Source organism: Hyaena hyaena, unplaced genomic scaffold (assembly GCF_003009895.1).
Source record: "Hyaena hyaena isolate Hyena2069 unplaced genomic scaffold, ASM300989v1 scaffold_172, whole genome shotgun sequence".
Taxonomy (NCBI): domain Eukaryota; kingdom Metazoa; phylum Chordata; class Mammalia; order Carnivora; family Hyaenidae; genus Hyaena; species Hyaena hyaena.
Window position 1 is genome coordinate 2,260,596 of NW_024080804.1, and position 13,321 is coordinate 2,273,916.

Sequence of the window (13,321 nt, forward strand, 5' to 3'; positions counted from 1 at the left end):
CGCGAGATCATGACCCAAGCAAAAGTCGGACGCTTAACCGACTAAGCCACCCAGGCGCCCCTACTTGTGGTTTCTAACAGGTCATCTTTGTTTTAAATATCTGATATTACCTACTTTCTGATAGCTGTAAATGTGTACAAGAGAAAAAAGAAATGTTTTAGGTACACAATTACAAACCTAATTCTTTCATTTAGATGCTTCATATACAGGAGGCCACTGTGAATATGCTTTAAATTTCTAAAGGCATGAAAAATCAAAATAAGTACGTACAAACATATTTTTAAATAGTCTACATGTTAACATTAAACCAATATATCTGAATCTATATCCACTGAGATAACTAAAACTTCAAATTTTAAACTGTTGCTTCATATACTTTTAGAGTGAATTTGTTTGTAAGTGGTTGCTTAGATAAAAAAGAAATTAAATACCATGTACTAAGTAGTGTTTGGTAAAGTCAGTCAAAACATAGACTCGAGGGGGAACACTACTAAAAAGAGCGCTTGATCATTAGTTTTTGTTTCAACAAAACACTGTTTATACCAGTATTTTGTACTTAAGATATTAATGACTTATTTAAACATTTTTAAATGTTTATTTTTGAGAGAGAGATAGAGAGACAGAGTGTAAGTGGGGGAGGGGCAGAGACAGAGAGGAAGACACAGAATCTGAAGCAGGCTCCAGGCTCTGAGCTCTCAGCCCAAAGCCTGACATGGCGCTTGAGCTCCAAACTGCGAGATCATGACCTGAGCTGAAGTTGGACGCTTAACCAACTGAGCCACCTAGGTGCCCCGAGATATTAATAGCTTTTTACACAAAAGTTAAAGGTTTTCCCTTTGATTCTTAAGATTCTTCATCTCAAAAGAGAATTAGGGCTAATAAGTCACTAGGCACAAAGAAGTTTGCCTTTTGTGTTAGTCTAACAATTTCAATCTTTTCCTAAAAGAAGAATTCTTAAATTTTTCACTCATGAGTTGTTTCCTCCCTTATTTATTTAATTCTCTTCCTCCTTTATCAGAAAAAAAGGACAAAAATGGCAAAGTTTCTTCTCTGCCAGTGAGAACATAATAAGATCTTTCCTATTTTTAACCCTTTTCAAGTAATTATGTGATGTACAACCGAGTTTTTATCTTACTCAGAAGTTAAAAGTTCAGTGACTCATGGAGTAAACCTGGACTGTGGATGTATGGCCCATTTTGTACTAACATTAAAATAAAAAAAATTAGTTGCTGACATTTAAAAATTTAAAAGGAGTTCAAATAAAAGTCCAGATTTCTAGTTTCTCTTGAAGAAAGAAGATAGGGATGAACCTGGCCTGCATCTCCATATGTCAGCAATATGCTAGAATTTAGTGGCAGGTGCCTCCCTTGGATAGGGCACACCACCATTCCCCTTTACATTACACCTGGCCAGCTCTGGGATTCATCTACATTACCAAAATCCGTCTGTCTGCTTAATAAAATGTGAGTGAGGAAGGAGCAGAGCTGTGAAAACGTAGCACCCATGTGGAGAACGAAGTGCTAATACTGATAGCTTGGGTCATGCTTGATGACTCTGGGGGTGGAGGTGAAAAACAGTAAGACTGGATAATGATGGGGAGTCTCCTCAGCTTAAATACATCATTAGTGCCATATAAATGTTGAGACAATAAGTGAACTCTATTAATCAACTCAGTAGCAGAAGGAACAAAAACTGGAGAAAGACAAGCTTTGTGTAAGTCAAGAGATAGAAACAATCAATTAAATTTACTTATCAAATAGAGTTCTTGATATTGATATCCCATTTCCCCGAAGGTAATTTAATCAGTATGTAACAATGGTTAAGCTACAGCAGTGCTAAGCTGACATTAATACTGTTGAAAATATTGGGTTATCTTTTTTCTTCTAGACACATACTAAGATTGTATTTCCTTGCTGGAGTGAACTTTTGAAGAGCCGTATGATTTGTTTTGACTAATAATAATAAGTGAAAATGAAATGTTTCATTTCTGGGCAAAAGCTTTAAGACCTATGTATGTCTGGCCACCCTCTTTGCCTTCTGCAAGAGTGATGCTCCAGAGGGTGCTACTCCACCAGCCTTGGCTATAGAGGACAGCAAAGTTACCTGCAGACCCCTGATGGGCATGCAATGTGAATTAGAAATTGACTTTTGTTGTTTTAAGCCACTGAAGGTTGTTTGTAATAGTAATGTTACTCTAACTTCATTCACTCATGGATTTTGACATGTTTGTCTATAATCTATATTATTTTAAAGTACTTTTTCCTTATATCATTGTTAAATTAAAATGTAAAAATGTACTCTTAGGGGCACCTTGGCAGGGGGGCTCAGTCGGTTAAGCATCTGACTTCAGCTCAGGTCATAATCTCACAGTTTGTGAGTTCAGGCCCTATGTTGGGCCTCTGTGCTGACAGCTCAGAGCCTGGAGCTTGCTTTGGATTCTGTTTCTCCTTCTCTCTCTCAAGCGCTCCCCTGCTCACACCCTCTCTCTCTTTCTCAAAAATAAATGTTAAAAAAGTGCCCTTAGGGGCGCCTGGGTGGCTCAGTTGGTTGAGCATCCGATTTTGGCTCAGGTCATGATCTCACTGTTGTGGGTTTGAGCCCCGCATCAGACTCTGAGCTGACAGCCAGCACAGAGCCTGGAGCCTGTTTCGGATTCTGTGTCTCCCTCTCTCTCTGACCCTCCCCTGCTCACACTCTCTCTCTCTCTCTCTCTCATAAATAAATAATAGATTAAAACAAAATTTAAAAAAAGTGCCCTTAGTCTAGGCAATACATGTGGTACATGCTTGTTATATTTCAATTATGTTTTAATAAACAAAGTAAATGCATAACTATTAAAGGTAATCTACATACCTCATTCTGAGAAACAATGTGGTGAAATAGCAAATAAACGTGAAGGGTAAAAAATAAGGAACTGAGCTCTCAAGTTCCAAGTATGGCTCCAAATTTGAACACCATGGCAATATTCAATAAACTACACTGCTTTGTTAATATAACAGAAATCAGGAAAGGATATATATTATGAATTTAATATGTGTGAATTTAATATGTGTGTGAATACATCATCTATAAACCATATCGTTTGTTTACAATAATCATTAATAAAGACAACATCATCAGTGCAACCATCTAATTTGCATATGCAAACTGAAAGGTGTACAGGTGTAAAGGGTACATACAGATATATTTTATAGGTTTCCACATTGCATCCTTGAGTACTTGACCTTTAGCATCAATTAAAATCATTATGTATACAGCTAGTAAATTCTGTGACATAGACTCATGCCTAATTACCATTTTTCAACAGATTGAGTAGATTACAGAAAGGGGTGGGAGATATTTTACAGGGGTGACAGCCAAAAGAAGGTCTTACAGATAACTGCCATTTGGTGCAATCTGACCTAAAACCCCAAACACCCATATATGTGTACACTGTATAAATAGCATGCATTCTAAATGTCATTCACATTTTTTTGTACATTTTTGTAAATGTACAAAAGGAAATATACAAGGAAAGAATTTATATGTCAGAAAGAAAAAGAAACTGTTGTTTCAAAAAGATATCATTAAAATAATCAAAACTAAGTTATATGCAGAAAGAGTTTTGGAATCAGCTATATTTATCCTTAAAAATGGGAGAAACTAATGGGACACAATAGCCATTGTTAAATATTTGAGAGATTGTCATAGCAAAGACACTTTGCATTTATTTATTTAAGCAAAAAGAAGTAGGGTAGAGAAAAGTCCACAAATCAACAAATAAATTTTAGGCTAAAATTAAGGAAGGTTTTTCTAGCTGCTAACCTTTGAGCATCTCTGACAGTCTTCAACAGGGATCATGCAATCTCTCTCTGCAGGGAGGGTTTTTAGAACCTTAATACCAAGGAGGATTATAAAGACCAGCTAATTTACCACCCTTTTCCAAAGCTTCAGTTCTTTGATTAACATTTAGTCCATCAACAGCAGATAGTAAATTCCTCCCTCTAGAACTATTAATAACAGATAAATTGTTATAGCTTAATCAAATATTAAAAATATCTGAAGAGAGTACCTTTCATTTTCTCTTAATATGTCCCTTCCTTTCTTCCAAGTGTAGGCAGGTTTAGGAGAAGCTTTGGGCTTACACTCAATGACAACTTCACCTCCCACTTTGACAAGAGTTACTCTTTTTAAGAGGGTTCTTGAAAAATCTGGACCTGCAGCTGGAAGAGAATACAGAACATAAAATAATTAATTATTATGGAAGAAATAACCCCACTAGATATGCTTTAGCCTTTTTCTTTCTGCAATGCATTTATTGTTGCCTTCGACATCAAAGGGAAGAATTTAAATCTTTTTAAAGGGAGTAGTATTGTGTGTTTTGATGGATTTGTTAAAAGGTGAGGTATAATTTATATATGGTAAAATGCAGCAGTTTTGAGTGTACAGCTTGATGAATTTGACATACTGTACAATGAAGATTAAGATGCAGAACAATTCCATCACTCTATTGAGGAACTCTTAAAAAATGATTCCAAGTTGAAATGAATAAAATTTTTGAATTCCAGCAAAGCATAATGGAAAGAAAAACAAGAAAATCCATAGGGTGTTTTTTTGATTACATAGCTCAAAGGATTCCATCTTGGATAACAGTTTCTGCTTCTACTCTGTCTCTCAGCACTCTGTGCATATCTCTATGAAAGAACATGTTGAAATGTCTATACCATCACTCTGTGTGAGCTTTCTTCTCCTTAAAAACAAGGGCTTTGTCCAGCTTCTACTATTATTCCCAAATGTGATGCTTGGCTCATGCAGGAGTAACTGGGGCTTATTCTTAGAAAACTCAATTCCATGCTTACTACAAGTGTTCTCAAATTCATTTTAGAACTCAGGTGGTTCTAAGAAATAATATTAAAGAATTATTTTTCCTAGAACAATAGATATGCATCTGTATCCTTTCAGAAGCAATTTAAAAGTTGCCTTTCTGAAAAAAAAATCTCCATTTTCTTCTGAGTTAATTGAATTAATGTGATCTAGGATATGTTTGGAGTGGGGATTCATCTCATGGAATCTTAATTTTACTGTAATTAAAATCTATGACTCCCTACAGTTTGACCTAATGGAATTTAACACTTCAGAATGCATTGAATCGGAAATTTAAATGCTAATGACAAATTACTTAAAGAAGGACAGAAAGTGAGTGTATGTATGTGGGTGGGGTGAATAGGGGTCAATTTTTTTAATCTTTTTTTTTTTTTTTCTTTTTGAGAGAGAGAGAGGGCAGAGGAAGAGAGAGAATCCCAAGTAGGCCCCATACGCAGCTTGGTTCCCGATGGGGGGCTTGATACTGTGACTGTGAGAGCATGACCTGAGCTGAAATCAAGTGTCAGATGCTTAACTGACTGAGCCACCCAGGCATCCCTCAGTTTCTTAATTGTACCCAAACCATGTACTAGTGATTAAAAAAAAAAAAACCTTCAGTGAAAGCAAGTTAAATTTTTATTGTGTTTTTGTTGTGGAAATACTTTCAGTAGTTGTCTAGAAAGAAATAAAAGTGAGAAGGCTGCTGTTTTGAAGGAGTGATGCAATGCATGCATGGGACTGTTTTTACTATGTGACGGTGAAGTTAAATAATAGATGAATCTGGTAGGCAATTGATATCTCGATCTGTGTACCTTGGATTCATGAGAGGAGTCTATAATTTGAAGCCTAATTCTATAATGATAAGTGTGATTAATAAGTACTGTACAAGTACAGATGTTTCTGCTGTAAAGAGGTAAACGTATTCCTAGTATAATCTGCAGTCACATAATACAAATTATAGGGTTATGAAAAAAATAGGGTAAGGACAGACCTACTCAACATTTATGTAACAAAAACACTAGAAAAATCCCCAATAACTACTTGAGTAAATGTATTAGCATCATTAAAAAGACAAGTGAAATTCCTAATAAATAAATAAATAAATACTACAAAAAATGTAGAATGTGTGAAGTATGAAGACTGCTTGATAAAAGACTAAAGGAAGAGTTGAGGTTACTAAGCTCAAGCAAACAAGTAAAATTGTAAAGACTTTGAAACAAACAAAATCCGCAAAAGATTCAGGAGAACTGTGCTATAGGCACTGCCATGTTAGAATACACGGCCACACAGAGCCAAGAGGAAGAAGGTGGGTTGGAGGAATCATGGGCAATGTAGTTTTGCTTGGACTGTCTGTGTTGAACTGAGTTAGTGGGCTCTGTGTTTGATTGCTGCCACTTTTGATATCCATGAACAAAGCCAGCATTTATGTTACACAGGCACATTACCCCATTTACCAATCCCATACATGTTAATATGCAACACAGAAAGGTTCTTGTAGCAGAACAGACTCATTCTCATCTTAGGTAAACACCTGAGTTGACATATTAATGTAAAAAAAAAAATCAAATTTCTAGAAGTTTTTGAAAAAGGGTATTTTGTGAAATAGAGTTACAAATCTGTATCATATCAAAATCTCTTTTTAAAACTATATCTTTCTACACACACATTTTATCACTTTAGGCAGACACTTTTCATCTGTTCAGGAGGAATTCTGCAATTGCATTTGAAATGAGTTTACATAAATCAAACTGTGCACAACACATGGGTGTATTTGTCAAAAAACTATATATTGCTTTTATGAGATTTGAAATAGCATGATATCAGCCACATAGAAGGCAGAAAACATACCTTCCAGTTTCAGAAGCATTTTTACTGAGCTGTTTATGTGCGTATTCTCTCCTGGATATCCTAGAGATTAAGAGTAGCTTTGAATACCTTTCACTAATAAAAATGGAATTATAAATTCAAATCTTTCCCCTTTGTTTACTCAATTTGCTTAATTTACTTCTAGTTTGTGCCTGCAAACCTATCAGTTGCCACATTAAGCTGCAGTATGCATGAGGACAAAACTGTCAAACCTTTGTCAGTTTCTGAATACTTGACTCATTAATGGTTTTCTTCTTAACATTCTGCCATTTTGTCACCATCTGTTGTACCGAAGATGCCCTTAACTGTAGGGAATGATGCTTTTTTCTGGTCTGTATGCTGTATTTGAGTGAAAGAAGCCTGTTAAATGTGACATTCCCAGAGAAATTAGGTTTTAAAAGTTACTGGTAAGGTTCCCAGTTGAGCACTATTAGAACCCAACCTTTGCTGGCACTTAAAAATTTAGTGCACATTGAAGGTGAAACTTCAGTAGGTTCCTAATAGCTCAGAAAAGGTAAAATCAATTGTCAAATTACCACTTGAGTCTGAGAGTAGCTCTGATACTGGGAAATCCTCATTTGCTAACTCTAATGTACTTAGAGGATAATATTTCTTACATCAACTACTAGAGGGCACTGCTCTCTCAGTGTTGGAATGAGTCATGTTGTAGGACCTCTTCCATTTGGAAAATACAACTTTTTATTATTTATCAATGATCTTTAATCATTAACATTACATGGTCTATGAGAAGCATTGGATGAAAGTAGCTTTCTCTGCACTTCTCAACTGTTTGGTTTTACTGAATTAAAGGACTCTTGGTCACATATCAAGAGTATTTAAAGTGGCCAACGGAACCCTTGAAAACAAAGATTTGTGCCTTTATAACATTTCTCAAGAGAGAGAACAAGAATAACTCCTTAGCTAGATGTACAGTGGGAGTCGCATTTGGGAAACATATTGAGTGTGATGTTTTACTCTATTATTGAAGAGGAAAAGGTAATTCTGCAGGCCAGTTCTATCGCAGTTAGTCTGCAGAAACGTCATTTGGAACACTGCCAGTTGATGGAGACTATTCAGTTTGGCCCTTTTAGAAGTTCAGAATTCTGGGTTATGTTAACCTTTTTCTATTATCTTTAACTATTACCTCATTGTTCCATTAAAATAAACCTAGAATGTATGCATTCATTCAAATATTTTCACTACTGAGAAGATAATACTGGTATCAGATTTTAAAACCCTAAGCTTTTTCTGGCTTGCTGGGTGGATACCTAGAAGGCCAGTTATAGTAGGAATCTTCTTTTTTCTAGGTCCATCATTTCAGAATACTGGATTCAAAATCAGCCCTTTCTATAATTAGGGATGATATTCGCAAGTAGACTCAACAAAACTCTGAAGTAAGCATAATCTATCCTTTCTCAATCCCTAATACTGACGCCCTGCTTGTTTTGGTCTAATTCAATGAATGCCCTGCTTACCCAGGTCTCCTTCTATCATGCTGGCTCTTAGGTATAGGGCTCCTGTTACTTTGGGAAGGTTATTTTAAAAAAAAAACTAATAATATTTTTGGTTACAAAGTTGTTTTGAAGAATAAATGAAATAATACATGTATTGTACATAAAGTATTTAGCCCAATATTTGCCCAGAGTAACAACTTCATACCTACTCCTTCTCTCTGCCATTTCCACTAGTACCACCACCATTATTAGGGGACTCTATGCTGAAATACAAGGAGGCTTTTTAGAGCCAAATAAATACATCTTGGTTTGACAAAACTTTTTTATTTTGAAATAATTATTGATGTACAGGTGCAAAGATAGACCCTGTGTATTTTGCTTAATTTCTCCCAGTGATTACATTTTATGTGAGCATCATACAATATCAAAAAGAGGAAAGTGATCATTGGTACAATGTGTGTCTAGTTCTACATTACTTTATCATATAGGCAGACTTGAATAACTACTCTGAAATGAAGATACGGAAGCATTCCATCATCACAAAGATTCTTTTGTGCAACCCCTTTCTAGCCACACTCAGCTCCCTCCTGCCTAATCCTCCCTAATGCCTAGAAACTACTAATCTATTCTCCATTTCTATAGTTTTGTCATTCGGGGAGAATATTTTATATACAGAATCATAGAGCATGTGACCTTTTGAGATTTTTTTTTTTTTTTTTTTTTTTTTTACTCAGCCTAATGCTCTTGAGATCCATCCAAGTTGTGTGTATCAACAGTGAGTTCTTTTTTATTGCTGAGTAGTGGTATCTCATCCATCCTGATACAGAGGAGAAATACTTCTTTAATGTTGGCATTTCAGGCACTATGGTAACTGACAGTTTTGAGCACAGGAACCATTTCAAGATCTCTCAACACTTTCTCTGCCAACAAGTAGGATCAGGCTTAGCCTTTTTTTTCTTTTTATACCAGGTTTGAAAAGCCAAAAATTAATTGTGGAGACATGGGTGGAAAAATTTTTTCTTATTCCAAGCAAAACATTTTAAAGCATTTTAGAACATCATATCTTATACAGTAATTAACATGTTTACTAAAAATCATTCTTACATGTTTTAGTTCAGCTGCTAAACCCTTGTTTACCACCTTTGAGCTACCCTATCTATTTAAGACTGCATTTTTAAATATCTGTAATTACTTTGACCTCCTTATATCAGTCCATTTGGACTAATAATCACTAATTTTAGTGGTATTTTACTACATTTGGCACAATGTCCTAAATTCTTATAGATATGCATGTTCTTGGTTAGACAAGTAGTATAGAGTATTGCAGTGCCCTATTTGATTGTAACTTTGTTGTGAGATATAAATGTTTCTTGAATGAACAAAAGAGAGTCATTAGAATGTGTTTGGGAGAATCCTAGATTTCCAGTGGTTAAGATACGGGATAATTTGTTACCATGATCACTAGATCATTTCCTTGAAGGCAGAGGCTCTGTATTATGGATCTATATATCCCTTACCTAGTAGATGTTTAACCAGTATTTGATGAATAAGTGTATTGTAGGAGAGAACTCAGGACTTCAGTTCAAAACAGGAAATTCTCTTCCCATGATGCTTTGCCTAGATACCACATCCCTTTCTTCCCTTCAAGTGAGGTTGTAAATGATTTCTTGGCTTTCCTGGGCTGTGTATAGGACACTCAATCATTTCTAGAGTTGGGCCTTAGTATAATGAATCAGAATTACTCAAGAAAAACAATCTGAATTTCCTAAACTACTCGGAAAACACCTGATATGACAGTAGATATTTAACAAATGGCTCTCAAACAAAACATCAAAGAATTTAGTTTTTAGTGCTTACAATTTCTGTGGTGTAAATACTACCATCATGGACAATTTCAAGCTATGAACAAGAAGTCAATGAATATGGAGAAGGGTACACAGACTTAGCTACACGAGTAGGTGCTAGCCCCGGCACATAACTTCCTTTCCCTACTTCCCCAAAACATACTCCTATGGGAAGGTAACAGGACAATTGGACCCTGGGAATTCAGCTTTTCCCAGTTTTGAGCCTTTTCCTGAAGCAGTACCATAGTCTCCTTTCTCCTCTCCAGGCATGCTCACAGCCCAGTGCTGATAAGAAAGGAGCTTCAACTCCCTTCCATTTCCTTTGATTGTTTCATTTTGTTCCCTAAACTGTGTGAGTCAAGATATCACAGCAGTTTTGAGGGTTTCTGTTACACATGCCCGGCCCCAGATGTGCAGTCTCAAGAGGAACATACAGTATGGATGAGCAAGGTTTCTGTCATCCATGATGGACTGATTTCTTGCTCATCATGTTACTTCAGTAACTCCTTACACTGAAGGAGTTTTAACATAGAAAGAGAACACACATTTTGCCTTTGTGCTATGGTCATTTTTAAACACATTCATAAAGCTTCATTAAGAGCAACCTGCTTTACACTAAGTATAAAAGTAATTTCTTCAGGAGCCTAGAAGAGCCAAAGTCTGCTTATGTTGAAAAAAACCAGCTGGAATGTTATTGGTGCAAATGCTTTATTTTTGGTAGAAATGGTCTCACATGACTGATTGAGTTTCTGTCAATACTGGGTTCAATGATGGAAACATGGATTCACTGTGTGTACAGTGGTGATAACAATAAAACACCTTAGTTGTTATTCTGCCCTCCAACTCTTATTGGCTTTTTATTGTTTTCTGTTTTTTTTTTTTTTTTTTTTTGAAAGAGAGAGAAAGAGAGTGCGCGCATGTGCACACAAGCACACGAATGGGCGAGGGGCAAAGGGAGAGGGAGATGGAGAATCGTAAGCAGGCTCCATGCTCAGCTCAGAGCCCAACTTGGGGTTTAATTCCATGACTCTGGGATTATGCCCTGAACCCAAATTAAGAGTTGGATGCTCAATCCACTGAGTCATGCAGACACCCCATCCTATAGGCTTTTACAAGTTTGAAAGCAACTCTGTTGTGTTGGCTTAAGATTGGGTAACAAGAGGATTTACAAAGCAGATTCGGACCTGTGGCACCTAAATTCCTAACCTGAACTGATCATAGGAATCACCTGGAGGAGCTTATGAAGCATATATATTCCTGAACTCTATCTGTCATGAGAAGGACCTGAGAATTTATAATTTTATAATTTTTGCCCCTGAAAATGTGATCCCTAGAGAAGAAGCATTGGTGATCATCTGGAAGCCTGTTAGAAATGCAGAATCTCAGGCCCAACCCAAATCTTGAAATCATAGTCAAAATTTAACAAAATACCCAAGTAATTTATATATGTATAAAAGTTTGAAAATCATTGTTAAGTCTTGAATACCAGTTCTAATGTCTTCTGGACTACCAAAATGCACACATTGCCAGAAGGTGGTAGAGGGGAAAAGTACTCCATTACATTTTCTGATTCACTAATTCAAAAAGACTTGTATGGACAATGGTAAAAGATATGAAGTAACAAATGCATTTAGAACATGGCTAAAGTCAAACAAAGGATAGGGAACAATCTTATTAGATTTGGAACAAGAGAGTGAACTTTTGGAAGACAAAGCAGACATGTCAATAAGATAGGCAGAGGGAAGAAGAAGAGCATATTTTATACTAATGGATAAAAGAAAACGTGTAATTTTGCTACAGGATTCATTTTTTTCCTGGTTCTGCAATGTAAGAATAGTTCATTGGAGATCTCTTTAGGCAAAGAACTATGGACTTTTAAATGAATAATGCCTTCACAGGAGTTTTATAGACAGCTCCGAGATTTTAGTTGTAGGGCAGAATATGGTAGTGCTGCTCAGTGATGCCTCAGGCTGCATTTCTGAGTTACATTTTAAATTCTAGCTCAGGGCACACTTGGGTGGCTCAATCAGTTAGGTGTCTGGCTCTTAATTTTGGCTCAGGTCATGATCTCACTCTTCTAGTGATCTAGAGATCGAGCCCTGCATCTGGCTCTGTGCTAACAGGGTGGAGCCTGCTTGAGATTCTCTTTCTTCTTTCTCTACCCCTCCCCCACTCTCTGTCTCTCAAAATAAAGAAATAAACTTAAAAAAATTCTAGCTCAATGAAGGCATTTCTTTGGGTGAACTCATATAAAGAATTATCCTAATATTTACCCCTCAGGTTTCAATGTCTACCTTTGGTTGGCTTTTTAATGTAAACTCTGTAGCCAGCATAGGCCCTGAACTCACAGCCCTGAGATCAAGAGTTGCATGCTCTAGTGACTGAGCCAGCGAGGCACCCCTCCCTTCAATTGGCTTAAGGCACCAGAGCCACACCAAGCAACATCTTTGCTCAGTCCTCACATGGCAATTTGTGAAGTCACTCTGTAGGCCTAATCCTACTCACCCTCTTGGTGAGATGGGGCCTTCAGCCATGGTTGGAATCTCTGACGCCTGATATTTTTCTCTATTATAGAAGGACTTCAGACTGAGAGTCCTGATGCAACAAGATTGCTAGTATATTATATTCAACACACACACACACACACACACACACACGCACGCACAAACTTAGGATAAGTTTCCTATTTTAGGATAGCATTTCTCAAAGTGTGATCTGGGACCAACAGCATCAGTATCACCCAGAAACTTGTCAGAAATGCTGTTCACCAGATCTCACCTCAGCTACTGTATCAGAATTTTGGGGGTGGTGGTGGTGACCCAGCAGTCTGTAGTTGAACAAGTTCTCCAGGTGATTCTGAGGCATGGCAAAGTTTGAGATTCCTTTAGAAAAAGTAATGGCCTTGTGATTTGATTAGTTAGAGCAGCAGTTCCCAAACTGTGCTGTTCACTAGAATCAACCTGGGTAACTTTAAGGACTAACACCTGGGACCCAGGCTCAGAGACTGAATTAGTTGATCTGGAGGATGGTAGGGCATCGGGATATTAAGAAGCTCCCAAGATCAGCAAAATGTGAGAATCACAGAAATGGGGTTTGCTAGTGATTTGGTGGCTGTCTACAAGATTTTGGTATGGATGGTAGTTAACAACAGCAAAACATATCTGATATTGCTACAAACACTTTTAGGCTTTAAAAAAGCTTGCACTTGGGATCTCTTAGTTTGGGCAGTAAGGTGCATAATGGCATCCTCATTTTACTGATAAAGGAAGGCTTAGTAACTTGTTAAAAATTTCAAATTTGAATTTGAGATCCAGA

General features: G+C 36.7%; 1 protein-coding gene across 6 annotated transcripts in view; it reads right to left on the reverse strand.

The window, feature by feature from the left end:
• The window catches only part of CNTN4 (contactin 4), a 778,655-nt gene that overhangs the window by 130,858 nt on the left and 634,476 nt on the right, over positions 1-13,321 (reverse strand). For all 6 annotated transcript variants that reach the window (XM_039240293.1, XM_039240289.1, XM_039240291.1 and 3 more), the window contains one exon: positions 4,052-4,202. In XM_039240293.1, the coding sequence (XP_039096224.1) occupies positions 4,052-4,202 (151 nt within the window). The remainder of the gene's footprint in view (positions 1-4,051; positions 4,203-13,321) is intronic.